At 41.3% G+C, this 25,740-nt stretch overlaps 3 protein-coding genes across 9 annotated transcripts in view; 2 read left to right on the top strand and 1 right to left on the bottom strand.

The window, feature by feature from the left end:
• Window positions 1-7,525, top strand: part of TECTA (tectorin alpha) — a 60,825-nt gene extending 53,300 nt beyond the window's left edge. The window contains exons 17-23 of the mRNA XM_078379650.1: window positions 2,638-2,840; window positions 3,689-3,852; window positions 4,705-4,953; window positions 5,052-5,214; window positions 5,573-5,660; window positions 6,043-6,159; window positions 6,792-7,525. Coding sequence (XP_078235776.1) covers window positions 2,638-2,840; window positions 3,689-3,852; window positions 4,705-4,953; window positions 5,052-5,214; window positions 5,573-5,660; window positions 6,043-6,159; window positions 6,792-6,895 — 1,088 coding nt within the window. The 3' untranslated portion in view covers window positions 6,896-7,525. The remainder of the gene's footprint in view (window positions 1-2,637; window positions 2,841-3,688; window positions 3,853-4,704; window positions 4,954-5,051; window positions 5,215-5,572; window positions 5,661-6,042; window positions 6,160-6,791) is intronic.
• Window positions 1-16,162, bottom strand: part of LOC144584149 (uncharacterized) — a 40,363-nt gene extending 24,201 nt beyond the window's left edge. Inside the window, exons 1-6 of one of the 6 annotated variants that reach the window (XR_013538231.1) lie at window positions 13,968-14,133; window positions 11,429-11,549; window positions 10,453-10,565; window positions 9,368-9,460; window positions 8,400-8,462; window positions 1,612-1,693 (exon numbers count right to left, since the gene is read on the bottom strand). Coding sequence is in view for 5 of the 6 variants with exons in the window: in XM_078379645.1 (XP_078235771.1) it covers window positions 8,433-8,462; window positions 9,368-9,460; window positions 10,453-10,565; window positions 11,429-11,549; window positions 13,968-13,994 (384 nt within the window). In the remaining variant the exon portion in view is untranslated. Of the gene's footprint in view, window positions 1-1,611; window positions 1,694-8,040; window positions 8,463-9,367; window positions 9,461-10,452; window positions 10,566-11,428; window positions 11,550-13,967; window positions 14,134-15,697; window positions 15,823-16,032 lie in introns of those variants that run through there. The other 5 variants (XM_078379645.1, XM_078379648.1, XM_078379649.1 and 2 more) reach the window with 5 other exon arrangements.
• A 550-nt stretch (window positions 16,163-16,712) lies between these two features.
• Window positions 16,713-25,214, top strand: SC5D (sterol-C5-desaturase). 2 transcript variants are annotated; one of them, XM_020792536.3, is made up of 5 exons: window positions 16,713-16,852; window positions 18,209-18,426; window positions 19,554-19,686; window positions 20,757-20,857; window positions 22,118-25,214. In XM_020792536.3, exons 2-5 carry the CDS (start codon window positions 18,217-18,219, stop codon window positions 22,568-22,570), a joined length of 897 nt encoding a protein of 298 aa, XP_020648195.3. In that variant the 5' UTR covers window positions 16,713-16,852; window positions 18,209-18,216; the 3' UTR covers window positions 22,571-25,214. The 2 variants fall into 2 exon arrangements, with proteins under 2 accessions (XP_020648195.3, XP_078235770.1); XM_078379644.1 differs by having other exon boundaries at window positions 16,717-16,826.
• Window positions 25,215-25,740: the final 526 nt, after the last annotated feature.

Genomic DNA, 25,740 nt, shown 5'->3' with positions numbered 1-25,740 from the left:
GAAGCCTGGCTAAGCCTTTTCTTCATGTGAGCCACATTTTAGTGTTTGGAGATATGTGCGTGTTAGGTAGAATCCCAGAATGGAAAAGTATGGGATCTGCAGCCCAAGAAATAATAATAAAATCCCATGCCTTTCTCCTTTGTCAGAAACTTGCAGCCTAATGCATCATGTATGCTCACTGTCACCTTCACACAGCCATTGTGTCAGCATGGATATGAGGCAAAGATGGCAGTGGATGTACAAGACGTCACAAGCAGCAGCAAGTCCACTGTGTATGGCACAACGTCCTTAATGTGTTGCAACTGGCATCATGCCCTCAAGTACAGCTTGTTCCCTCCTTTCTTTCTCATCTCCTATTCTAGAGCAGTGGTTCCCAATCTTGGGTCCCCAGATGTTTCTGGACTAAAACTCAAAGAAGTCTTCACCACTAGCTGTTCTGGTCATGATTTCTGGGAGTTCTTGTCCAAGAACGTCTGGGGACGAAAGGTTGGGAACCACTGTTCTGTGAGAAAACCAGCTGGACTACAAGAACTCAACACACTCATTCCTCCCCTTGAGTGTTCTTAATTTCAAGTATTGCAGAAATGATTTTCGTGTTAACTTAAGTTTTATTCTTTGCGAGAGCTATCAGTTCTACATGCTAGGGAAAGCTTTTTATTCTATATCTTTCACCTATTAGTTTACAAATAATCAGGCATCAATTTGTAGATTTTTAGATTAGGCACCCTTCAGTTTCAAGAAACCATGGTAACGTGCTAGACTTGGAATAGCGTCTAGTGTGGCTGAGAAGGCCAATTTGAGAGTGACAATCCCTTCCACACTGAAGACAAATTCAATCTGTCCCCTTTCCTGCTCCCTGATTTTGCTGCTTTCGTGACTGCCTCTTTGCCTCGGCCTGCTGGACAAGGGTCTCTTCAAATTGGGAGAGGCCGTGATGCACCGCCTGCCTCCAGGCTGAACGCTCAGGTGTCAAGGTTTCCCATCTGTTGAGGTCCATTCCTAAGGCCTTCAGATCCCGCTTGCAGATATCCTTGTATCGCAGCTGTGGTCTCCCTCTGGGGTGATGTCCCTGCACTAATTCTCCATATAGGAGATCTTTTGGAATCCAACCATCAGCCATTCTCATGACACTCCCAAGCCAATGTAGACGTAGGCATGTCAGTTTGTAGGCATGTTGGGATAGTAAATTTATTCTTGTTTATGAGTGAGTGTTGATATTATTAGATCATGGTATTATAATGAGATCCAACAATATGACAGAAATTCCTAATTTAAATAGTTGGGGGATGAAGTTACATGCAGTCATAGAGATTTTAAATCTTCAATTGAGATACATTTTGGTCTACCTCCAATAACTGAAGCTTATGCTTCAGTTAACTCAGTGGTTAATCAGTCCCTTGCAACTTGAAAAAGGCCCATTAATTCATCTGTGTTTCTCCCCTGGGTCTCAACCCCAGATTGTTTCCCGTAGTGGAATTTCTGTTGCTTTATCCAGCCTTATTTTCAGCTTACTTTTAGCTCTGAGGCTTCATCTTAATACCATACAAAGGCATAGACATCTCTTTTTTTAAGGGGATAAATATATATTTTTTAAAAAAATTAATTTTGCACCTTTCTTCCTTGGCGAATGTCAGCCCACTGTGGCTTCAGTCCAAGAGCACTGGAAAGTGAAGCTTGGATCTATCCAACAAACCTGGAATGAAAAGGGGAGTTAACTTATTTCATTAAGGGGATATTAGAGAACCTTGCTTGGGACATCTAGTTGTGGCAGACCATCACCAAGAATGAGCTAGAGACTGTTTTTGTGACAAACCAAACACTACTGCCAAATATTAAAGCCATTACCACACACAGATCAGATGATATCACTTCAACATCTGAAGGGCCACATCTGGCCCTAATTAAGCTGGTAGAAAACTTTGCTCAGGATGGCCATCACCTCAAACACAAGAAGACAGCCCTCCAAGCTGTATAGCTGCTGCTTCCATTAGATTACATCTCCTTGCATTTGGCTCTGGTCCATCAAAACATCGTTATTAAGGTTTTAGCATCAGTTTGTACTATCTAAAGCAGCCTTTCTCTACGAGTGCCCTTCTAGATTTTTTTTTTTTTTTTTTTGGTACTATAATGACCATCAACCCCTACTGGCATGGCCTGTGTTCAGAAATATAGTCTGGAGGCTCGTCTAAAATATTCAGTGCTGTACTTGAAGCTGATGAAAAAAGAAAACTGAACTAGTTGTTCCCTTTGTCTGGTTAACAGCACGCTTTGCAGTTTGAGAAAATAGCAGCCAGTACTTGGATTTAAACATAAGTCAGTTTTAAAGCAGATTAGCCATTAATATATGCAACCAGCCATTTCCAGGTGCCAGTCACTTCCATTTTAATGCATTAAGTTACAGCTAAGCAGACCATCCTAGTCTCTCCTGAATCACAGAAAAACAGTGGAGCAATCAGAAGTGAGGCTTTAATCGAAATGAATTGTGAATATTTACATCTCTGTGTTCCATTTTTGGCCATATTGTGTTTTTTTAACACTCTGAAAATGTAGTACTAAGGACTTTTCCCAGCCACCTAACACAATTATATGTAGTTTCCTTCCTGCCTGCCTTCTTAACAATCATGATGTTCTTTGCAGATACACATGATATCCTGGATGCTGAAGTGACCTGCAAAGCTGCACAAATGGAAGTTTCAATCTCAAAGTGCAAACTGTTCCAGCTGGGCTTTGAAAGAGAGGGAGTGCGTATCAATGACCGCCAGTGTCCTGGCATTGAAGGCGAGGATTTTATCTCCTTCCAGATCAATAATACCAAAGGCAACTGTGGAAACATTGTGCAGGTCAGAATGGTTGGGGACCTCAGGTTTACTTCTAATATCATTGGTATTCTTCAGTTCATCAAATCTTCTGGGGTTGACTCATTGACATCATTAAACACCATAAACTGCAGTCAAAACAATGTATTCCTAACAATTGTGTTACCTAACCATATTTAGGTTAGGTAACTTGTGTCTCTCCAAACATTTGTCAACTACAGCTCCAGTTGCTCTACCAGTTGGCCTTTTGCACTAGCTGAGAGTTCCAAAAACATTTCAAGGTTGTTTCCACCTACTGTGCATTACAGTAGTTTAATGAAGAAGTCAAACTACAATCCTCAGGTTCAGTGTAACTAATCCAGAACAGGTTGTAAACACACACCCAGGTTGGCTTCTTAGTTGACCTACAGAACCTCTGTCTAGTCTGGATGAGGTTTTATATTATTCACCCACATCTAATCCCCCTTTACATCCAGACAGTGATTCAGGAGTTCCACAGTCTCCTTGGTGTCTGCTAAGAAAGAATCATAGAGTTGTGTTTCCTCCATACAGTTATGGACTATATATATATGGGCAATAATATATCTCAGTTATGTGTATTTAAACTTTGTTAGAGCAGGGTAGGAGGAATAACTGTGATGCTTGGCAAGACAAGTTTTGGAGGAAGTAAGAAATTCTGTCATCAGAGTTTTCCAGAGGCAGTTCCAGGCATAAAGAATAGTCACTACAGTTTCAGTTAATTAATTTACCACTGATGGAAGCTTGAAGCTCTATTTCTTTTTCCAAATTATCTTATCCTTCACGTACACACTGTCAAGGCTTCTGTCTTTATTTCTAGCAAATTTACCTCTTCCCAATGTTTTTTCTCTCAGTCGAACAGTACCCACATAATGTATAAAAACACTGTCTGGATTGAAAGCGCCAACAACACAGGGAACATAATTACCCGTGACCGAACCATCAATGTTGAATTCTCATGTGCTTATGAACTTGACATCAAAATTTCTTTGGATTCTGTAGTGAGGCCAATGCTCAGGTAAAGAGTAACTCCTTGTTCCTGTGTGTGCTTTGTGCGGTCAGTGGAGGGTTGGTTAGAGGAACCTCATCTCACCGGCTTGTGTTTTCCACATCCTTTCTCAGTACAGACATGTAATAGCCCTATAACTGTCCAATTGCGACTGCTATAAAGTATCCTGAGTTCTCATATATTTGCATACATGCCTGCAAAATATGTGAAGATCATTGATGTTCATACAAAAGAAATTTCACTGATTTGGGAACTTTATAATATTGGGAAAGGGGGTGACAGAGAGCAACTTGGCCCATGATACTTGCTTGAAGAAGGAAGAACAGGTCACTTCGCTGTTTGAGAAATATAATCCACATGGTTTATAGTATTTTTAAATTCTTTATTCAAGAAACTTAATTCAGTTGTTTGAAAAACCCTGTTTATTATTAGTAACAATAACAACTTGATCTTTGTATCTCAACCCATTTACAAAAATGGGCCAGATCCAAATTAACCCCCAAAATGAGTTTTATACCAGTCGATTTTCAACTTATCTAGCTTTGCATGAATGCTGCTTCTGCAGAGGTGTTATTTTAATTCATTTTAATGTGCTAGTTATTTTGTGGCATTTTATTTTCTTTTTGTTCTAGCATTGCATATGTCATTCTGATAATGTATTTGAAGGGAAGCATACACAGCTTAAGTAAATAAATAAACTGAGAGAAATTTAGACTTCCATTTCAAGATCAGCAAGTTTGTGTCTATTTTTTTTTCAATCTTGTAATATAGGATGGGTTGTAAATGTTTTAAATAAAACAAAGACCCTTCTGTCTTTTCTATTTATTCTCAAGTATGTTTTTCTCTCTCCCCTTCTTCCAGTGTAATTAATTTGACAGTGCCCACACAGGAAGGCAGTTTCACAACCAAAATGGCGTTGTATAAAAACTCATCCTATAAGCATCCCTATCGTCAAGGAGAGGTGGTGTTAACCACTCGTGATATCCTGTATGTTGGTATCTTTGTACTTGGGGCAGATTCAACTCATCTCATCCTAATGTTGAACAAATGTTATGCAACACCTTCAAGAGACAGCAATGACAAGCTCAGATATTTCATCATAGAAGAAGGGTGAGTGGCCTCTTTCTTCTTCCGCCTTCTCTCCCTGAAATTCTAAAAGATGACTTTGACATGTCTGTCAGCTGTGCTAATGAACCTCTGTGTTTCAGTTGTCAGAATATAAAGGACAACACCATTGGGATCGAAGAGAACGGGGTGTCGTTGACTTGCCGCTTCCATGTCACTGTTTTCAAGTTCATTGGAGATTATGATGAGGTTCACCTTCACTGTGCAGTCTCACTCTGCGACTCAGAAAGATACTCATGCAAAATAGTAGGTAGCATGGAGCTTTACACTATTCCAGACTCTGTAGGTTTAAAGGGTTTACATAGAAATTGTATTCTGAGGAGGCCTGATGAGATGGCACAGACTTCTTAGTTGTAGTCCCCAAACTCTGAAAAGCTTTGCTCCATTAGGTTTGGCTTTGTGAAACCTTTAGGATTCTTGAGTTGATTTTATTTATTTATTTATTCAATTCAATTTATATGCCGCCCAAACTACCCAGAGGTCTAAAATACAGGCACTTAGACTAATCCTGGCGCGCTCTGGTTCATGGGGTCACGAAGAGTCACACACGACTAAATGACTAAACGACAAGACTAATCCTCTCTCTCTGTTTTGGCTTTCTCAGAACTGTCCTCAGAATACCCGAAGGGCCGGCGACTATACCAAAGAGTTAAATGAGCAGATCATCTCTGTGGGCCCGATCAGGAGAAAGCGTAAGTGCATTTCCACCCCTACCCATCCCAGCTTTACTGTAGATATTGGGTTCACTTCACTGCATAGCTACATCATAAAATCTGAAAATGGCTGTGGAATCCAGGATGTAACGTAAAGTCCCACCTTTGTTTGCTTTAATAAGTTTTTCTCTAGTCCTTAATGCAGCAAAGAAAAACTTTTTAGTGACAAGACAGAATTAACACGAGCATTATTGTCATACATCAGCATGCTGTTGTTTTTCAACCAAGTGCTTAATATGAAGCATTTGTAAACTTCTTTGTTCATTTATTTCCTTATTGTGTTGTTTCCATCCAAAGCTAAATCCTCGTTATTGCAACAGGTTTTTGTTTTACTCCCCCTCCTCAAATTCTTGTATCTTAGACCTGGACTGGTGTGAAGACAATGGAGGCTGTGAGCAGATATGCACAAGCCAGGTGGATGGCCCACTATGCAGCTGTGTGACAGGGACTTTGCAAGAAGATGGAAGGAGTTGTAGAGGTGATGGATTCCCTTAAGAACATTAAGGCATTCTTAGTACCATCATTATCAGCAAATGTCCATAAATATTTTTAAATGTTCTCTCCCTTCAGTATATTTTACCAGTATACCTCCTCCTCTCCTTCTCAACATGTTCTTATGATCATATTAAGTGGCCATATCAGACATCTTCCCAGTGTTGTGTGATCTGTCAGTGGCTTCCCAGTTAGGGTGAAGAATGCTGAAGTTCAGACTGAATTGGATAACTTACACACTTGTCCTAATAGGTGTAGGATCAGCCTACTTATGTGAGAAAGGTGGAAGAGGGGGGAGCCTCATTTAAGATGTGTATGCTAACTGCAATTTTTAATCAGTATTTTAGTTAAAAAGAAAATCTACTGCGATATCTATTTATCTGCTAAGATATAAGTCCCACTGAATGGAGGAGAGTACTTCCAAGACAGAAAGTCTAGGATTGCAGCCTTAATTAATTAAATATCACAGCTATGGCACACGTTTATTTTCCTACTGATATCTTACTGGCAGCTTAGGGCAATATGTAACAAAGCTGAGTAGCTGATATCAGAAGAGTGGATTTTGCTTCCTTAAAATGTGACTCATGTGTTCATTCATATTTTCTTCTCCTCCTCTAGCAACCAGCTCTTCAGACGGGCTTCAAGCCAGGCACCTCCCACTTATTTGCATCCAGCTATTATTATTATGGCGTCTTCTCTATAAGTCAAACCCAACCTCATAATTAATTCATGGCTTCTCTTTTAAGTACAGTCATTTCTTCCAGTCCTTCTGAACCCCCATAGTATAAACACATGCAAACCTGCACGTGTCGATCATCGCCGTCGACGACAACAATTATGTCTGTTGCTGCGCTGGAGTTGTCAGCCTGTGTTAAATGGTCTTAATAAAGCTGCAAAAAATTTAACAGGGCACCAGACTCTCCTAAACCATCAGGGATATCACCAGTAGGATAGATAGCAAATAGTCAATTAAGTTTCTTCCCCTTTGGGTATGCTCCTTGGTCTTAATGTTTTAGCAGAGTCTCCATTTGCTCTTGATGCTTAAGGAGGAAAACAATCTTGCCTGCTTAATAACTTGTTCTAGGAAGGAAAAAAAAGTAAAAGGATGAGGTGCACTTAGTAATCATGGATCAGGTGTCCTAAAGTGTAAGAACTGATCCTTCTGCATTAACTTCTCTGAAGTTTTTCCCCACCCACCCCCATCCTTTTGATTGTGGCTCTTGCACCTTGTTTGTTTTCTTACTTGATGGCCGTGCCAATGGCCAATTTCTTCACAGAATGACCAACTGATACTTTGATTCCTCCACTCTCCCCTGCCCTGAGCTAAAGGGATCAGCAAAATAAGCAAATTCACTTTGACTCTGCTCCAGTTGAGGGGCTTGGAGAAACACAGTCTAGTATATTCAGAAATACTGTATGCCCATCAAAAGAACTGCCTCAGGTGCTGCATGCCATAAAGCTTTGATGTCCTATGGACTATCCAGACTATAGACTGACATTGGTTTAATGTATATATTCTTCTTCCTGGGAAATCCTGGTAGTAGTAGTCCTGAAAAAGGAATGTGCCTGAGGATCTGTAGGAAATAACAGCCAACATCTCACCCATTAGCCATCTCCAAATTTCTTTATGAAGAAGCCATGAAGTTTGGGACTGATTATAGGCTTCTAGTATAGCTAGAGCATATGTTTCAGTGTGAACTACTTTCGGGGTTTGTTGTGCTCACTTGGTAGCCCTGAACTCAATAAGCAGCTCAGCAAGGGAGCTCTGCATAGCTTGGCTGTCTTCTCACCACCTCATCTCTGTCATCATGGCCTTTATCCAATTTTGATGAGCCGTCTATCCCTCTCTATTATACGTGCAGCCAAATAATTTAAACATGTTTATTCTTAATTAAAATGTCATGTTCAAACATTTTGTATCCTGTTTGTTCTTGAATCACAGGGGGAATTGAAATAAACATAAAATAATATCCATCACACACACAAATATGTAAGTATCCACAGAAGAAGCATAGACATCGCGAAAACAATACATTAATCAGTAGCTCTTTTGCGCTCTATTCTTTCAAATATTGCATTATAATATAGTACAAATTTAAGTGCAGGTTTACATCAATAAGTACAGGAAAGATATATAATGAATTAAGTCCATCACATTCAAAAAATACAATACAGATAAACCTGGGGAGCCACTTCATTAACAATTCCATTCTGAAGGATCATTACCTTATACAGTATTAACCATTCCCTTTTCAGTTTCTAGGAGCTTCTGTTAACATACTTCAGTTTCTGTAAATGAAGCATATCAGAGAGATAATGAGTCAGACTTTAACTCAAGTCCATCAGCTGTGTAAAGTTAAACCTTTTCTGTGGGAACAGAGGATAATTCATTGTGGGTATCCTGGGGTTCTGCAGCTTGCCCAAGGCCACGCAGACCAGTTGTTCTGGGAGGCACAGTGGGGAATTGAACTCTCGGTCTCTGGCTCCACAGCCAGATATCTATCCAACTATCCAGCCATCAGAAGCCTGTGCTGCAGGGTCAGAAGACCAAGCAGTCGTAATCCAAGTGACGGAGTGAGCGCCCGTTACTTGTCCCAGCTCCCGCCAACCTAGCGGTTCGAAAGCATGCAAATGCGAGTAGATAAATAGGGACCACCTCAGTGGGAAGGTAACAGCGTTCCGTGTCTAAGTCGCACTGGCCATGTGACCACGGAAGATTGTCTTCGGACAAAACGCTGGCTCTACGGCTTGGAAACGGGGATGAGCACTGCTCCCTTGAGTCGAACACGACTGGACAAAAATTGTCAAGGGGAACCTTTACCTTTACCTTTTATCCAGCCGTCAAGCCAGCACCTGTGGTTGGTGACCAGATATGAAATATTATCTTCAGAGGGTGTTATATCTTCAGTGAAAACAAATAAGGCAGCAGGCTAGCTTGGGGAGCATCAAGCAACGTGCTTTTGGCCCACAACTACTTTCTCTAACACTTTGCTTGCTGCTGTCAGCATCTCCACCTTGGCCAAGAGCCTCTATCTGTACTTGGCTAACCTCCATGGGGAAATTGGCTGATGCTGAACAAGATGGACCTATGGTTTTATCTATGTGGATACTTATCACGTTAATAACATTCTGAACACTAATGAAAGTATGTCGCTCAAAATGCCTCTATGGAAACCAGCTGCATGCACACATACCCTTTCTTCCTCAGTTGCTCTTTCATATATCAACAGATCTTCCATGTTCTCTTCTACCACTTTATTCAGTTCCGTCAGGATTACATCTAATGTCTGAAAGACACATAAAAGAGTCCTCCCAAAATTTAGATGAAAAAGGAGAACTGAGGGAAGAACTTAGTATTTCTTTAAGTTGAGGCCTTTTACCAAACATAGTTAAATCACTTAACATTTGGTGGTTTTTTTAAAATGGAAAGAAATATAATACAGCATGAAGTACGTTCTCATCTGCATAACAAAAAGCGGTGACAGCTAACTGACTAAACCAAAACATAACAATACCCCATTAGATTACATTGAAAGCTATGTCTCCTGCCAATCATTCATGTGCTATTTTCTGTTTCTAAATATGCCAGGCAGTGGGAAGCAAATCTGAAAAATGCTTACTCTGCTGCCATCTTCGGGCAGATTTGGATTACACATGCAACAATTTCCCATCACTCTTCCCCCTTCTCATAATCATATCCAGCCCTTGAATGCCAACATGCCACCTGCTCTGGAAAGCCTGCAGAAGTAAACAGCAGGGACCTCTGGGGGGGGGAACAAGTCCTTTTTTCAGCCTTAAATGAACAAAATATCTCAACTAAAAATTCCGTCTGAAGAGGTTGCAAAGAGAACTTTTGAAAGGTTACTTCAAGGACGAATGAGAACCATCGTCTTTTCTTGGTCTATAGTACTGTGGAGGAACCAATATAAAGAGAAACCCAATGTTGAGGGAAAATTCCTAAGGCTAGAAGAATAATTTCACAGTAGGTCAAATTACTTATTGAAGCAAAGTGTGAAAGAAAACAGAATAATTCACAGGCGTGTATTATTGCATCAGAAGGAGTTATGGATTCTGATGAGTTTAAGATCAATGGCCCATAATTGCAACATGGTCCTGCCAGGTAACTTCTTATTCATGTGTCCGCCCTTCTCCAAAATAAGTCTGTCTCTGCCCTAGCATAGAGAAAAGTATGAGTGTAACTTTTTTTGATATTGCAGAAGAGAGAAGACACAAGGCAGTCAGGTCTGTATCCACGTCATAAAAACATTTCTCTGCTTACCACCTCTGTAAAAGTTTTCAGATGGAACTCTCCCATGGGAATGTTTACAGAGGTAACTTGCTGTTCCTTCTCAAGGCTAAAGAATTGGGTGAGCAGAATATCGAATATCAAACCTTGAAAAAAGAAGAAGGGACCCAGGAAGAATTGAGGGCTACTGTGTTGTTTGCTCTACATGCTTTATTAATTTATTTACTTTAATAATGGCTGACACATAAGGTGATCAATGAGGCAGATCAGAACTATAGCAAAAGGAACGTTTACCCTTTCCTTCTACTGTGACTCCAACTGGAACTGCCATCATCCCATCTGGTCATGCCCACCATTCAAAAGGGAGCAAAGCTCTCATTGGATCTTGCCTCTCACTGAGAACCCAATGTTACTTGATCTAAAACATAGGAATGCCTTGAGAATTTCTCTTGACCTTACTGAAATGACTTTCGCTCCCCTAAATAATTTCAGAGAACGTTTTACGTAAGAACACTCCAATTCTCTTCACATTTCATTTTAGGAAAAATGATAGTAGCAACTTTTCCCCCTCCTCTCTTTCCAAATTCAGAGCCAGAAAGTGGAGGCTTACTCCCTGTCCTGTTTGAACATCTGGCACATGCAAAAAAGGGGGGGCAAATACTCATCATACGATTCTGCTTTTGCTAAGATATATGGTGATTAGTGGCAACAGCAAAGTTAAAGCCAGTTGGTGACAAATGTATTCAATCGTATAGCTATTAAGCTACTTGAAGTCTCTCTTACTGTTATGTGAGGTATGTTTCCTATTCTGCTCATGGAAGGAACATTCATGCCTCCATAAAGCTCCTCAGAAATGTCATCAAAGCTCACATTATCCACCAACACTTAAGTGTTTGCATGAGCGTTCTCAGACCCCCTAAGCATCAGATATAGTTTTCCCAAAGATACAGGCTTCCATTGCCCCACTCCGCCTCTCCCTACCACACCTTCACAGCCATTAAATACTCACTTTGTAAAACCATGCTTGAATGTGCCGCCTCAGAAAAGTTCAAACCCTGCGAGGTCATCTTTCCTATTGCACACTCCAGGAGAAATATGTCAATAAGTTGTTTAGTGGCAAACTCAGCAACCTGGGAGAGTAGAGATAGAAAGACATATCTGCCTACCACCATTATATTTCTAAAGAAAAAAGAAACCAGAATCAGTAGCTGCTACGTGTCTAATGCTATAGCTATTTGTGTACAAAAAAAAAAAAAAAGCCAAGCCATTCACTTTGATGCGAAGCAGCTGGTTCACAAGCTTTGAAATAAAGTATGAAGGGAACTCTGTGAATTTGCTGAGAACAGCTAGAAGAAGATATACAGTGGTGCCTGGCAAGACGATTAATCTGCAGGACGATTAGTTTTTGCGATCGCTGTTGCGCTTCTAAAGACAATGTTTTCTATGGACAATTTTCGCAAGATGATGATTTTTCCATTGGAACGCATTAAGTAGATTTCAATGCATTCCAATGGGGAACCGCGTTTCGCAAGATGATGTTTTTGCAAGACAGTGATTTTCGCGGAACGAATTAACATCATCTTGCAAGGCACCACTGTACTTTCCAGGATACAGTTGGGAAGCTTTTTTACTGTTTTCTCCAGTATATACTCAATGTGTGGTGACAAGCCTTCTCTGTGTAAGAATACCACCTTGAGACCATTAAGCATCTCTGTTCTAACCTCATCCCATAAACAAAGATGTTTATAGGGTTTATTTTGGAACATAACCACATTGAGTTTATGGTAGTTATGTTGTGAGCTTTCCTTTTTACAATAAGGATCAAAAGACTGAGGAGCACTCTGTAAAGCAACCTGGATCACAAGCTTCAAAATTAACTTGCTAAGGATTATGCTATATAGCACCAAACCTAAAAACTGGTGAAACTATTTTTATTGTTCTTTTTTGAAGCAAAGCTTCACTAGGCCATCTGAGTGTGTTTCAAATGTTTTAAGTCATGTTTATTTTAGTCTACAAAATCAACAGGAAATGGTGACAAATTTTTAAAAAATGATAAATACTCAAAACCAAAAGTCCCCAATCTGCTTCCAGTTTTAATTTTTGTGAGCTTGGGGTCTTCTCCGAATCAGCTGTGATTTCCCCCAATGCAAAAACCGCTTCTTGTAGGCACCTCCAGGACTAGACATACATATTTTTGTTGAAAAAATGTTCTGCTATAATGGATGGCACTTTGCCCACCCCATGTTTGTTTGTTTAATGCATATTTGTACCACCCTTCTTAGTGAAAATCCATTAATCTGGGTGATTGTATACAAAACCAAACAATCAACAACAACAAAACCAAAAGCAAAACCCCTACGGAATAAGAGGCTCCCTGCTGACTGTGTGTTGTAACAGATGTCCAGTCTTCCCACATCAGCCTGTCCAGCTGGTCAGAGTCTGCCTTGCTTCATAGCTGTGTGTAGTTGTTTTTTCTTTTTCATAAGAAAACCTTAAATGCTGCTCCAATGCCTTCTGTTTAAAGGGGGCAAATGGTTTGCTTCGGCAGTAGGAAAAAGAATTGACAAGAAGAGTAAATACTCATGGCGTATGATTTATAAATTATACCCTGTTGTGCATGAGAAATTTGGCATGCGTCGTAATGGATTTGGTTTCTAACAAGGAAGAGTGTGTTGTGATTTAGTGTAGGTCCTCAGTGATGTACATGCTGAGATGCTTGCTTTTAGAGATTACCTTGACAAAGGAGGGGGAACTGACTTCATCTTGTATGATATACATCGATGAAGGTAGGACTCTGCATTGTACCTGACTATCACAGCATTTCGTCAGTCTTAATTTCAAGTAATTAAGAACATGAAGGACACAGCCCTGGCTAAATGATGTGCTTTAATAGCAAGATGAATCTAAAAGAGAAATGGTGCCAAAGATACATCAGAAAGTGGCAAGACAGAGAAACTCATTCAGTGTAGCAAGTGGCAGTGAAGCTCACACTACTCCTGGGGAGTGATTGCAGGCAATTATTTTATTGTTATTGATGGCAATTAATATGGAGTTTGAATGCCACAGTGGGAAGGCAAGGCTTAAATGGCAGGTGACAGAGAGTCTTCATTTCCAGGAAAGCATTGAGAAGCCAAACTAAATTTGCTGTGGTAGCAAATTAGAAGTTAGATACTGGAAGCATAAACTTAAGGGTGGGGGGGGGGCAAGAAAAGAACTATGACAAAATATTGTGACACTTTAATGACTAACAAATTTGTTTCAGTGAAAGCTTTTGTGGTCTTTTAAGATTGCAGAAGTGGATTTTGATCCACAGAAACTCACACTGAAATAAATGTATTTAGTTTACAGCAATACCAATATTTTTTCCTCAATTAAAATAGCTTTCCCTTTAATTTTGCCAACAGGTTGAGACAGACTGAAACACCTCCTTATTTAGAAACTCCGGCACATGTGCCATCAAAATGAATAGAACTAATTGTCACTAGAAGAACTTAGCAATGGGGAGGGAGTTGACAGGGATGGGAAAACAGAATAAATGCATGTCATACCTTGAGAAATGTTGTGAAGGTTTCCATGAGCACTGTAGGGACAGGTCTCCTAATTACTTCTTCAAGAATTCAAAGACCAGCTTATCTGTAAGCAAATTAGGAATTAGAAGATCAAGTCAACTGCAGTTTCTTTCAAGAAAAACAGAAAGATCGCAATATTTTTCTGGTAAGCTGTTTGTTGTAAAACGTGTAAGGTTGTTTGCACTGCCTTATGTTGCTAGGCACAATGTTTTGCCGTTATGGTACTGAAGCAGCTTTGCCCAGACACAGGTTTATTAGAAATAAAACCACAAGGCATTTCTTCAAGGTAAGCTGCATCACCCACTTGTGTATGGCAATATGGTAACAGATCATTTTGCTTGTAGTGTTCTCAAAACAGGATGAGTTTGAAAGCACTGATAAACGACTTTCTCCATTCTGATAATGCCAGGTACTAGGTGTCCTTATCTCAGAACCTTAGAACTGTTCTTATTATGTGCCATCAAGTAAGAACCCTAATAGGGTCTTCAAGGTAACAGAAATATTTAAGGAGTGGTTATACACTTCCACACCTCCAGTGAATTTCCATGAGCTGAGCAGGGATCTGAACTCAGGCCTCCTGAGCTCTGATTCATCACTCTATCATGAGGTATAGTGTAGGCTGACGAGCCAACAGGCTCGTCAGCCTTGGAAGGCAGCCCATCTAGGAAAAGGAAAACTCCGATTTCAAACCTCCACTGCCTTGTGGCTATAGCCACTCATGGAAAAGGCTTCAGGAGTTAACCTCGAGGCAAAATTCAGAGCCGGAGTCCCGGAGGCAGTTCGTGTCATTTTGCCAACTCCTGTGATGTTGCTGGTACCAATTGTACAGTATTGGCTCTTGCCTTTCCATTGGACTATTTCAGCAACTTGGAGAGGGGGGATTTGCTGCTTGGGTAACAGCCTATCCTCCATATTATTTTACCCAGGCTTCGTGCTCTGGAGAGGACACTCCAGCTTCGCATACAGCGTCAAAACAACACGGAAAGGGATCGCCACTCTTGAATCGGCCTCCTCAGCCACGCTAGATGCTGTTCCAAGTCCTCCATACAGAACACGTTACCATAGTCTCTTGAGACTGAAAGATGCCTGACACATGAAGTATCCCAGAGGTTTTTAGAATAAAATAATTTGTCTAATGATGAGTCCAACATATTAACTAATTGTGCAATCACTGGGCAAAAGCCTGTTGAATAAAGCTATGACAGTGTGTGTTGCATAAAAATGTGAGTAAACTGATCCAGTGCTGGAAATAATTAATTTAACCCAAATGAAAGCTTTCCATCCCCTTCCCTTGTGATGGAACTTTAATTATCAAAAATTGCCACCAGATCGCTGCCGTTGTAATCAGGGCCATAGGGGGTGATTTCCTCCAAGCAAGGCATTTCACTTCTTCATCACCAGGATCCCAAATGCTTTCTGCAGGGTGAGATTAGGGGAACCGGAAAACAGCTAATTGTGGGCTAAAGGGCAAGCTCAAACCTGTACAAATACTTTCTTTTCTTGCTGGTGATTGTGGTGGTACCATTACCTTAGGATTTTTTGGGGGGGGCAGGGAATGTAGACTTCTTTGGACTTCAGAATTCTGGTAAAAAAACATGAGTACTTTCCATACAAGAGAGGGACGAATGAGAAGATGATGACAAAGATCTGTCAGGCTTGCATGCAATAGCAAACCAGTATTCTGAAGGATAACGATGAAACTGAAGTACCTGGAAAATAGGTGTAATGAAGTGTTCACTTTTGTGACATATTTTGCAACTCAGTGCTCCTTTTTTGCACCAATGTTCACTTTTTGCATTTCTTTGGCAATGAAGTGTTCATATTTACACCATTTCCCCCAACAAACTATTCACTTTTTGCATCATCTCCTTGTCGCAAGGTGTTCCTTTTTTGAACCACTTTTTTTTTACAACGGAGTGTTTTTAAATCTTTTTTTAATGCAGTGTTCTTTTTAGCACCATTTTTTGCAACAACTTTTCACTTTTCGCATTTTTTTGCAATGAAGTGTTCCTTTTTCCACATTTTTTTTCCACCAAGTGTTCACCTTTGCGCTTCTTCATTTTTTTTTTCTGCAATGAAGTGTTCCCTTTTTTGGCCTATTTTTCACTCCCAAGATTCAACGACATGCATGTAGCCTTTTACAGCCCGTAGACAGACAGCTCCGACTCGACCCGTGGGCGACGGCTGGCCTCCCTCACAGGGTTGTCGTAAAGGTAACGGCAGGAGGAACGTCAGGAAGCCCTTTCCCTTGAAGCCATTGGAGAAGCCGTCGTCCATTTAAATAAATTAAAATAATTAAAAGCCCTCAATATCACGAACAGAGGCTATATCGCAGGAATCACGTTTCCCTCAGGAATCCGCTTCCTCCCCTCCCCCCCCCCGCCGCGCCTTTCGCCCACATTCGCCCTCAATCCCTTTTCCCTCAGAACAGCTCGCGCCACCCTTGGCCCCGCCCCCTCTCCCCGCTCTTCAGAAGAAGCTGCCTCCCTGACTGGCTCTCCCTCGGGAGACCACGCCCGCCTCTTCGCGTCACGAAGGGACTCCGTCCAATCCCGTCTCTCGGCGCTGGTGTTCCGGGGACCAGCCCACCGTCGCGCCACCTCCTCGCGGCGGCTCCGTCAGGCGGCAGGAGGAAAAAAAGCAAACAAACAAAAAAGAAAAGAAACCGCCGTTTCCTGCGCAGCCATTGGCGGAGAGAAGAGGGGGCGGGCCAACCCGGAGGAAGAGAACGGGGGACATCATTGGTGGCGGTGGTGCGAAGCCCCGCCCTCCGGCCCTCACCTGCCTCCCGGCGACCTCTCCGTTTTAAAGGCCTGGGATTTGGGAGCCGCGTCGAAGGTGAGAGTGAGGCCGCCCGAGCCCAGGTGAGCGGGGGAGGGGAGCGGAGGGGGGGGTTCTCTCTGAGTTTCCCAAGATGCAACGGGGCAGGGCCCTTCCTGGCCCATCTCCTCACCTGGCCGGGGTCGTCCCCTTCACAGGGGACGCCTGAGGACCGCAATCCAGGTTCTTCTACGGGAGGTGGGGGGTGGCTGGGTTTAAAGGCAGTGGCTGCTTTTCCTGCCCTTCCTTGTTCCCTGCAAAAATAAATGAATAAATAATTAAAATAGGTGGGTGTGGGGGCAAAATGGGACCCTTGAAAGCCCTCCCCTCCAATCTTCCACTGGGCCTTCCCCTTTTTTAAATTTAAATATATATATATATTTAATTCCAAGTTATATTTATGGAAGGGATGGGTGAGGTCTTCACCAGGTGGCTTAATAGTTAATAATTTAAATAGTTTAATGTAAATGGTTAATTTAATTGAATATTTAATAATATAAACTGTTGGTAACCCCCCCCCCCGCACACACACACCTTTTTTCCTCAAGAGGGCCCCAGGGGGCATAAAACAGTAGAAACATTTATTTAATTTAAACTAATGAATTCATGGCACGTTGATTGTGTTGTTTTTAGGGCGTGTGGTTCCTCCAGAATCACCCCGAGCGACGGGGTGGTAGAGAAACCAAGCCAATAAATAAAACGCCCAGTATGGAAACTGGAAAGTGATATGGGGAAGCAACAGTAGCCCAGTTTGTGGGTGGCCAGTTCCTGGGGGGGGTTGGGGTGGGGGATCCTCATGGGTTTGAACTGAGGGGGTTTCCTGATTCTGGTGCATTTGCATCTTTTTTGCTTTGAAGGCTCTCCTTTTGGCCCCTTGCAGCTTTAGAAGAGGGAGCTGGCCCATGGGTGAAGGAGGTCCATGGCTGCCTGTGTTCAGATACAACGGCCTTTATGGATTCCCAGTGTTGGGGGTGGGGAATAGGTGGAGTGACAGGCTAGGAATCTGGAGGACAGGGTTCGAATCCCCACTCCGCCATGGAAACTGGCTGGGGCAGTGGAACTAGTAAAACCACTCCTTGAATATCTCACTTAACATGAAAACACTGTTAGGGTCGTTTTGACTTGACAGCTGATCACCCAAACACACACCCAAGGTGTCATAACATTTTTGTCTTTTTTATTTTTCTTCTGGTTTTGCCTGATACCCGTTTGGTAAGATAGTAACTTAGTATGCCCACTATATGGGATCCCAATTTTTGTTTCTTCCTAGCCTCACGTTTACTGTAGCTGTTCTTACTGTTTTTAATTATTATTATTTGTCTGAAAACAATTCATTTGCACTTTTTTCCACTGTGTTTTTGATTTATCCTGTTTCTTTTCTCCTTGGAAATTTCATGCAGGCAAAACAATGGATCTCGTTTTGAAATACGCAGATGCTGGAGTTCTGACGCCATATATTTATCCCACAAGCTGGGCAGAAGATGACCCTTTTCGACAGCTTCTCAGCCTCTTTGTCATCACAAACCTGGGGGCCCTTGTCATTTATTTGCTGTTTGGGAGTTTCAGCTACTATTTCATATTTGATCACTCTCTAAAAAAGCACCCCCAGTTTCTGGAGGTGAGTAATGCAGCTCATTAGGACTCATTCCTCTTCTGATTTCTCACACCAGGAGTTTGCTAGAGCTCCTGTATGTTTTCTGAGATAGAACAGAAATACCGTGAAGAAGAAAAGCATTTGCTCTCATCTGGTGTTTATATTAAATATAACACTTATTATTAAGTTTTTAGTTGTGTGTGGCCTGTTGCCAGGATATGGAGAATTCAGTTGCATTTCCCTCTAGAATTTCTGCCTTTGGACAGATTTATACTGGGTTTGGTTCTTCTGTTGATGGTCTGAGTGGATTTAACTGCAGGTGACAACAAATTATGTAACATTTAGAAGAGCATTGTGGCCCGTGGTCAAACTGCAGTACTGCAGTCAAGCCTCTGGTCATGACCTAAGTTCGATCTTGGGCTCAGGTAGCCAACTGGAGGTTAACTCAGCCTTCCATCCTTCCAAGGTTTGTAAACTGAGTACCCAACATGTTGGGGAAGGAGCAGTGTGTAGCTCGCATAATTAAACTGTAAACCTTGTACAGAGTGCTTTAAGCACTATAGGTTGGTTTTTAAACAGCACACTTTGCTTTGCTTTTGATTTTTATTAGAATATGAACAGGCAAAACAGCCCACATACTGAGTCAGACCGTTGGCCTGTCTGAGCCAAATGACTCGACTTGAAACTTGAAGCATGTAAGCATAAATTTTACTTCTGAACTACAGATTAAACCAAAGATACCCAGGATTGAATTTCGGCCCCTTTACAACTAGCATGAACTTTAGCTCAGGCCTCCTAAGCTTCATCTGTCCTTGAGAAGCCCTGCTTATCAGTGCTTCAGGATGAGAAATGTAGTTCATTTTCTCTTGCTGCCTTGCAAAAGATAAGACTGATAAGCTTTTGAAATAAACACACATTGAAGATAGTTTTGTGAACTGGCTGGAATTGAACTGTCACCCTTGCCATGAACTCATGGAGTAATTTGTTACATAAGCTCTCTCTCAGCCATGACTTGTCAATTGCAATGTGAAGGAAGCTATAGGGCTGTTGAAAGAACTAGTGAGATAATGTGTTTTGCATATACCTGTACTCTTTTAGTATGTAAATAAGTAGGGGGGTTGTTTAAAGAGAGTGCCTGTCTTTGTGTTCAGAATCAGGTGCAGCGTGAAATAACACACACTCTCAAATCCTTGCCATGGATCAGCATCCCCACTGTTGGCATCTTCTTTGCTGAAGTTAGAGGCTACAGCAAGCTCTATGATAACATTGAAGACTCTCCTTATGGTAAGAAAGCTACAGAATATGTCCACTGTATGGGATTTAACCTGTAGTGTTTGCCTTTATCTCAACAGTTGTGTATCCTTTTTTCAGTGTAGCTTTCATTTATTGTACCAGGTCAATCCTCTGTTTCTTCTATCTCTTAAGGCCTAACTACATGGGATATGTATATTAAAACTTTAGCACCGTGGTGTTCTCCCCCTCCCCCAGTTTTGGAGAAGAAGACTGGGTTGAATGTGCAAAAGTGATGAAGGAAGAGCCAACTGTGCTTCGTTCTTCCACCTCACACATTTTTCTTAAAACTCCAGATTTCTTGTCTCCAAACCACAGGGAATCCAAGGGTTTTCCCTCAGTTGACAAAGCAAGAAAAAAATAAAATAGTGGTCAATTCATTTATCGATGCCACCTGAATGATGTACATTACCCATTTTTAAAAATATATAACGGTCTAGTCCCACTGTCCTTAGGAGAGTCTTTTGAGGACATAGCAGAGCTTCCCCTCTGTGCATGTACGAAAAAAGTGCATGGACAGACAAGAATGGCTACTCTTAAGCCTCTTTGTGGCAGTGAGAATGTGTAACACCTTTGTTTGGTGGCCATCAGTATTTTGGTGAAAAGGGCAAAGAGGAGGCATTTCACGAGAAAATAAGGGAGGGATGAAATCTGTAGATCAAAAACACTCCCATTCCTCAATGTGCCCCAGAATGGAGGAAGGTACAGCAGCTGTACAGCTGACACACCTTATTTATTTCTCCCCCATTAGGAACAGTGGGGAGAAAACATGCAAGATTAGCAAATAGATGCAAAAGGTTAAAAAAAAGGACTAAAACCACATCACCCGCCTTCTGTGAGTGCAGAAGCCTTTGAAGTATAAGAAGGACTAAGAGCCGCCTCTCCTCCCACCAGCTTACTTTTCAGTCAGTCATGTGTACATATTCATTATTGCCGAAAGCTCACTGAGGCTGCTTTTTTTAAAATGAATGTTGAGAAATTGTTCAGGTGGCTGAAAAAATGCTTATTCTTATTGCTAATAATGTTTTGAACTGTCTTACTTGCTTTCCTTCTGCCCTGTCTAGGTTGGTTTGGTGTTTTCTTCAGCATGATATCTTTTCTCTTTTTCACTGATATGTGTATTTACTGGATTCATCGATTTCTCCATCATAAACTTTTGTACAAGGTATGTATTAGCTTGTAAAAGAGGGTGAGAAAGCTTGCCGGCTGGTTAACGGGTTGAAATCCTGATTATGCAAATAGCGTAACATTTATTTATTTCCTGTAAGTTAAGAAATCTTTGTAGGCGGCATCTTTGCATGTCAAATCACACAACTCAGTGTGATAATATTTATGGAAATGTTTTAACTTGGCTGCAAAGTAATGTTGTTTGCATAAAGACACAACAGAGATTCTGTTAATACATTGTAATCAGAAGAGTAAAAAGTTTTTTTAAAGTGTGTGCTGCATACTTTGGAGTGGTACGTTTATGGCTACGAGCTCTGAGGGCTTTCTGCATTTTCTTCTTGCTAGCTGGCAAGTCAGATTATGCCTACAAGCATCATAGGTGCAATGAGTGGTACAGCAAAGGGAGACCCCTGTTGTGTTGTATTTGTCCAACTGCTCAAGGGGTGCATCTTCAGCTCTGCTAGAATTTGAATCTGGTACTGCAGAAGAGGAATGACTAGACAAGAAAAAAAAAACATTAAAGAAATCAGGGCAGTGGGAGTGGTGGGACACCCCCATAAATAAAAGTTGAAAAAGCAGTGCATTTTAGTGAGGACTAAAGCTTGGAGGTAAACAATAGATATATTTGCATGATAATAAAGTGGTATGGAATCAAGCCCTGCAAAATCATTTTATCATTTACCCTGTAATTAATACAATAACTTCACTCTTTCTGCCACTTCAAATACGATAGTTGCCTTCCCACTCCAGAAGGAAAAAACCCAATACATTAGTCTTTTCCCACCGTCTTTCTGGGTTTCAGTGAGTGCCAGTAGTAGGAAATTGACTCCTGGAGTTTGTCTACTCCTGCTCTAGCAGTTCACCTTGGAAGTTTTTTTTCCTTAGTATAGGTGATCAGACGGGTCAGCATTTCTGTGGCTAAATTCCTGCTGATTAGTGTCGTAAATTGCTCTAGAGTTGGCTCACTGAATATTTGAAGAGTCAACTCCTCTGTCAGTTCTATTGATTCAAATGAACCTACTCTAGGTGTGACTTACTGTGCTAAAGAAAGTTGCAATTAGAGAGGCCCATTTCATTCAATGGAACTCACTCCCCTTTGATGAATTGGCCCTACTTTCATGCAAATTACTATGCTAAGCAATTGGATTTGGCCTATGCCTGCTGGAGGCCCAGGGAAAAAAAACGCATTAGTGTAGCATGATTTTGTTATGTTTCTTGCTTCAGAATAAGGTTTTATTTCCTGTCATTTCTTCCACAGCATTTCCACAAGCCTCATCATTTATGGAAGGTTCCAACTCCATTTGCCAGCCACGCTTTCCACCCCGTGGATGGATTTCTTCAGAGCACCCCTTACCACATCTACCCTTTCTTTTTTCCACTGCACAAGGTGACCTATTTGGGTCTCTACGTGTTTGTCAATATCTGGACCATCTCCATCCACGACGGGGACTACCGCGTTCCTAATGTAATGAAGGATATTATCAATGGGGCTGCTCATCATACCGATCACCATTTATACTTCGATTACAATTACGGACAATATTTCACACTCTGGGATAGGATTGGAGGCTCTTACAAAAACCCTTCCTCTTTTGAAGGGAAGGGGCCCCATGATTGTTTGAAAAAGCTGAAAGAAAACAAATTGAGCAGTTTGAGTAACGGCCACAAGAAGGAAAAAGTGCAAGAAGGAGACAGTTTTAAAAATAAATAGACCCCTCTTTCTATCATAGGATGGACTGCCATGTATGCCTTGAGAACTGAATCTAAACAGAACTCCCCTATCCTGTAACATCGCTTGGTAGTGGAACCGTGAAGTTCTGTCATGAGGATCATGCATAGAAAAGCAGAAGGAAGGAAGATCCAGTTGCAGAACAATACCTTTGATGTTAAGTAATGGCAAGGTTGTCTGTGGTTTTTGATTTCCATGCTGGCATGTTAATTTGGAGCTGAAACTTGCTGTTGTGCAACCCATAAGAACTGCATCCTGATATTCCACTGTTGCCATTGAAACAAAGCCAGAAGCTGTCTGCTTCTGTGTGTGAAGTTAATGCTAGGAATCTGAATGACATCTGCAGTAGTCATTCCAGCAAGAGGCTACAAGACCCTGTTGTGCAGTGAACAGGCTATAATGGCTTCGGTAGCTGCATTTACTAAGATGTAAAGGGAGGCTTAGCTTGGAGATGGGATAAGGTAGTAGCTTTCTTGCGGAATACACCCGAAACATGCCGCAGAAATTGTCTACTAGATGGTGTACCTGTTTTCTTACTCTCTTGAGATGTAAGATGCAAGGAATATTTTAATATGAAGTATCATATGAATGAAATGAAGTTGAAATGTGCTGGGTTTTTTCCCCCCTCAATGGTCCAAATGCTTACAACACGATGGTTTGTCTGGCTTGTATGTCAGTGGCATTGTAGAATGGATGCTTGAATGATATCCTAATATCCATTGGCCAGAAGCATTACAGCAGAAGCGCTGTATACGAGGAGCTCTGAGGTATTTTTAGGGAGCCCCTGTCCTTTCAGAAGAAAAAAGGCTTATTTACTGTGTCCTGTATGTTGCAGAGTAAAGGGGATGATACTGCTAATTTTCCTTAGATTGCTCTTAAGTTTAGAGCAACAAGCAAGGAATTATTAGCCATTTCCAAGAACATGGAGTGCACTACACCATTGTTTGGGCAGGTAGGCAGCCCAGTATGTAGTGGTTTAGGCTCAGAATGTATAGGAGGACTGGATGGCTTGGCCTTCCCCTAAAATCCACCCAGCCTTTACAGATGGCTAGTGCCTGCTTTTTTAATACAGCGCTGCCCTGTTTACTGGGTTCAGTTTATTAGCACATTAATTTCAGCAGGGCTTGCGTAGGAGAACCTGCCAGCCTATTTTGTTCAGCAGATTTTTCTAAGCTGTCTCCTTGGCTCTCTGCATTCTCTCCCATCACTTTGAAGTCTTAACACGGGAAAGCTGCTTTAAACAAGCAGATGTTCCCTGTACAGTGTTTTTATTGCTTTGATAAGGACAAATGCATTACCTAGAATCCTAGAGACAATGCAAAAAGGAGTTCTGTTTGATAATTATCTTCTAAAGCATTTTTTCTCCTCTTATTCAACCCACTAGGCTGTAGAAGCTGTCTTTTGTTGAAAAATAATTTTAGGAGATGAAAGCATGACTGCTATTTTTGTTACGTAGGCTTACCAAATCACCTGCAGCCAATGAGAAGAGATTGTGCTTTTTGTGTGTATGAACCTGAGTGCTTTTTGAAAGGAGGAGTGAAGTTGAGCATGAGCTGGTTCCTTTAGAACCAGTCCTTGGTAAAGAAACAAACTATCCATACAATTTTGGTTTTGAGGTCAAGCCTCTCTGGTGTGTAGAGCCCAAGGAAAGTGGCAAGGCAGAAAGTATCTCCTTTCTCACTTCCTACTGGAGATAGTTCTGAATATTAAGTGATTTATTTGTGATTAAGATTGTTCTGAATATTACGTGATTTATTTTTGATGTTTGCACGGTTTTCGGGTACTTGTTTTAGCAACTGCTCCAAAGCACTGGTTAACTGTGCCAAGAAGATTTCTGTTCTCATTCCCCCACCCACCCCCCAAAAATCTGTATGGGAAGTATTTAACATCTGTAAAATACACTGTTTATTACTACAAGGTTGTTGTTGTTTTTCATCACAGCCTGGGCTTCCTGCATTGTCATGAAAATGTATGAGTTGAAAGATTGGATAGGCCTGCAAAATGCCTTCTTTATGTTCATTGCCAGTGTCCCCAGCATGGTTATATATCTCCTTCATTCATCCCTTTACCTTCTACCATCCAAGCCCTTATAAAAAAAACTCAGCAAAAAAACCCTGAATTCAGGTTTTTAATGTTTCAAGCTAGCTCTTCTGCTCTTAATTATGGTTGTTGCTAGAATCATGAATGCTTTTCCTCTTTAAATGCTCCCGTGCTCATCGTCAACTGAAGCTAAACGTGTGCAATATGTAGCTAAGAGTAGGGATCCTTGAAATTGACTGCTGGAGAAGGGCTGCTGCTCATGCCTTTAGTAATTATTTGAAAATCAGTTGTTGCTAACTATTGCCATAGGGATGTCAGACAGCCCTGATTGGAAACTAGCAGGACAAGAATCAAGAGGAAAATAATGAAGGAACTTCCCCACACCCAAGCCTCTGAGCAATTTGTGCAGTCATTTGCTTCTTGTGTTAAACTTGGAAACAGAAAGAAAAAACAAAATTGTGTGTTGCTCGTAAATGAAAAATGAAGGTAATTTTGTAATGCTTGTTGAATGACATTGTCAATCTACTTGTCAGTCATTTATACTAATGTTTTCTGGCTGACAGATAATAAAAGGTGACTTTTCCGATGAGTTGTCTCTGAAGAGATTTGAATGATGCTTCTGCTGGGTGCCGTCGCAATTAACTCAGTGCATGTGCTCATGGAAGAGGGACCCTTTAAGAAAACACAGCATCCTTTAGGGAAAGGGGCAATGCAATACTAAATGTGTTGGATTAAATGGTTTCACATTCCCATTTTGCTGCCAAACTTGCTTGGTGATCTTGGGTCACTTGCGCCATCTCATTCTGATCTACCTCACAAGGTTGCTGGGAAGATAAAATGGAAAGAGGAGGAGAATCATGTCGACTGTTAAGCCCACTGGAGAAAGGAGTGGTATGTCAGTGTAACAAAATAGGCCAATTTGAAAGACTGCTGTAGCAAGATTTTGTGTTCCTCGAAAAACTTTTAATAATGTATGATGCCAGAGTGCATAGTATTTTACAAGCAAAAAAATATATCTTGATTTGCTTGTTAGATTCATAGTGAAAATTTGCACCACTTATTGATGTTCCAGTCCTATGCAGCTCACTACTGTGAGCCCCACAAAATGGTGT

This window comes from Pogona vitticeps, chromosome 8 (assembly GCF_051106095.1).
Source record: "Pogona vitticeps strain Pit_001003342236 chromosome 8, PviZW2.1, whole genome shotgun sequence".
NCBI lineage: Eukaryota > Metazoa > Chordata > Lepidosauria > Squamata > Agamidae > Pogona > Pogona vitticeps.
This window is presented reverse-complemented; position numbering and strand designations above follow the sequence as displayed.

Bases quoted from the DNA above. Each gene is read 5' to 3' on its own strand.
- SC5D (XM_020792536.3), top strand. From the start codon at position 18,217: ATGGATCTCGTTTTGAAATACGCAGATGCTGGAGTTCTGACGCCATAT. The intron at 18,427-19,553 runs GTGAGTAATGCA...CTTTGTGTTCAG, and splicing joins AGCACCCCCAGTTTCTGGAG to AATCAGGTGCAGCGTGAAAT. The intron at 19,687-20,756 runs GTAAGAAAGCTA...TGCCCTGTCTAG, and splicing joins CATTGAAGACTCTCCTTATG to GTTGGTTTGGTGTTTTCTTC.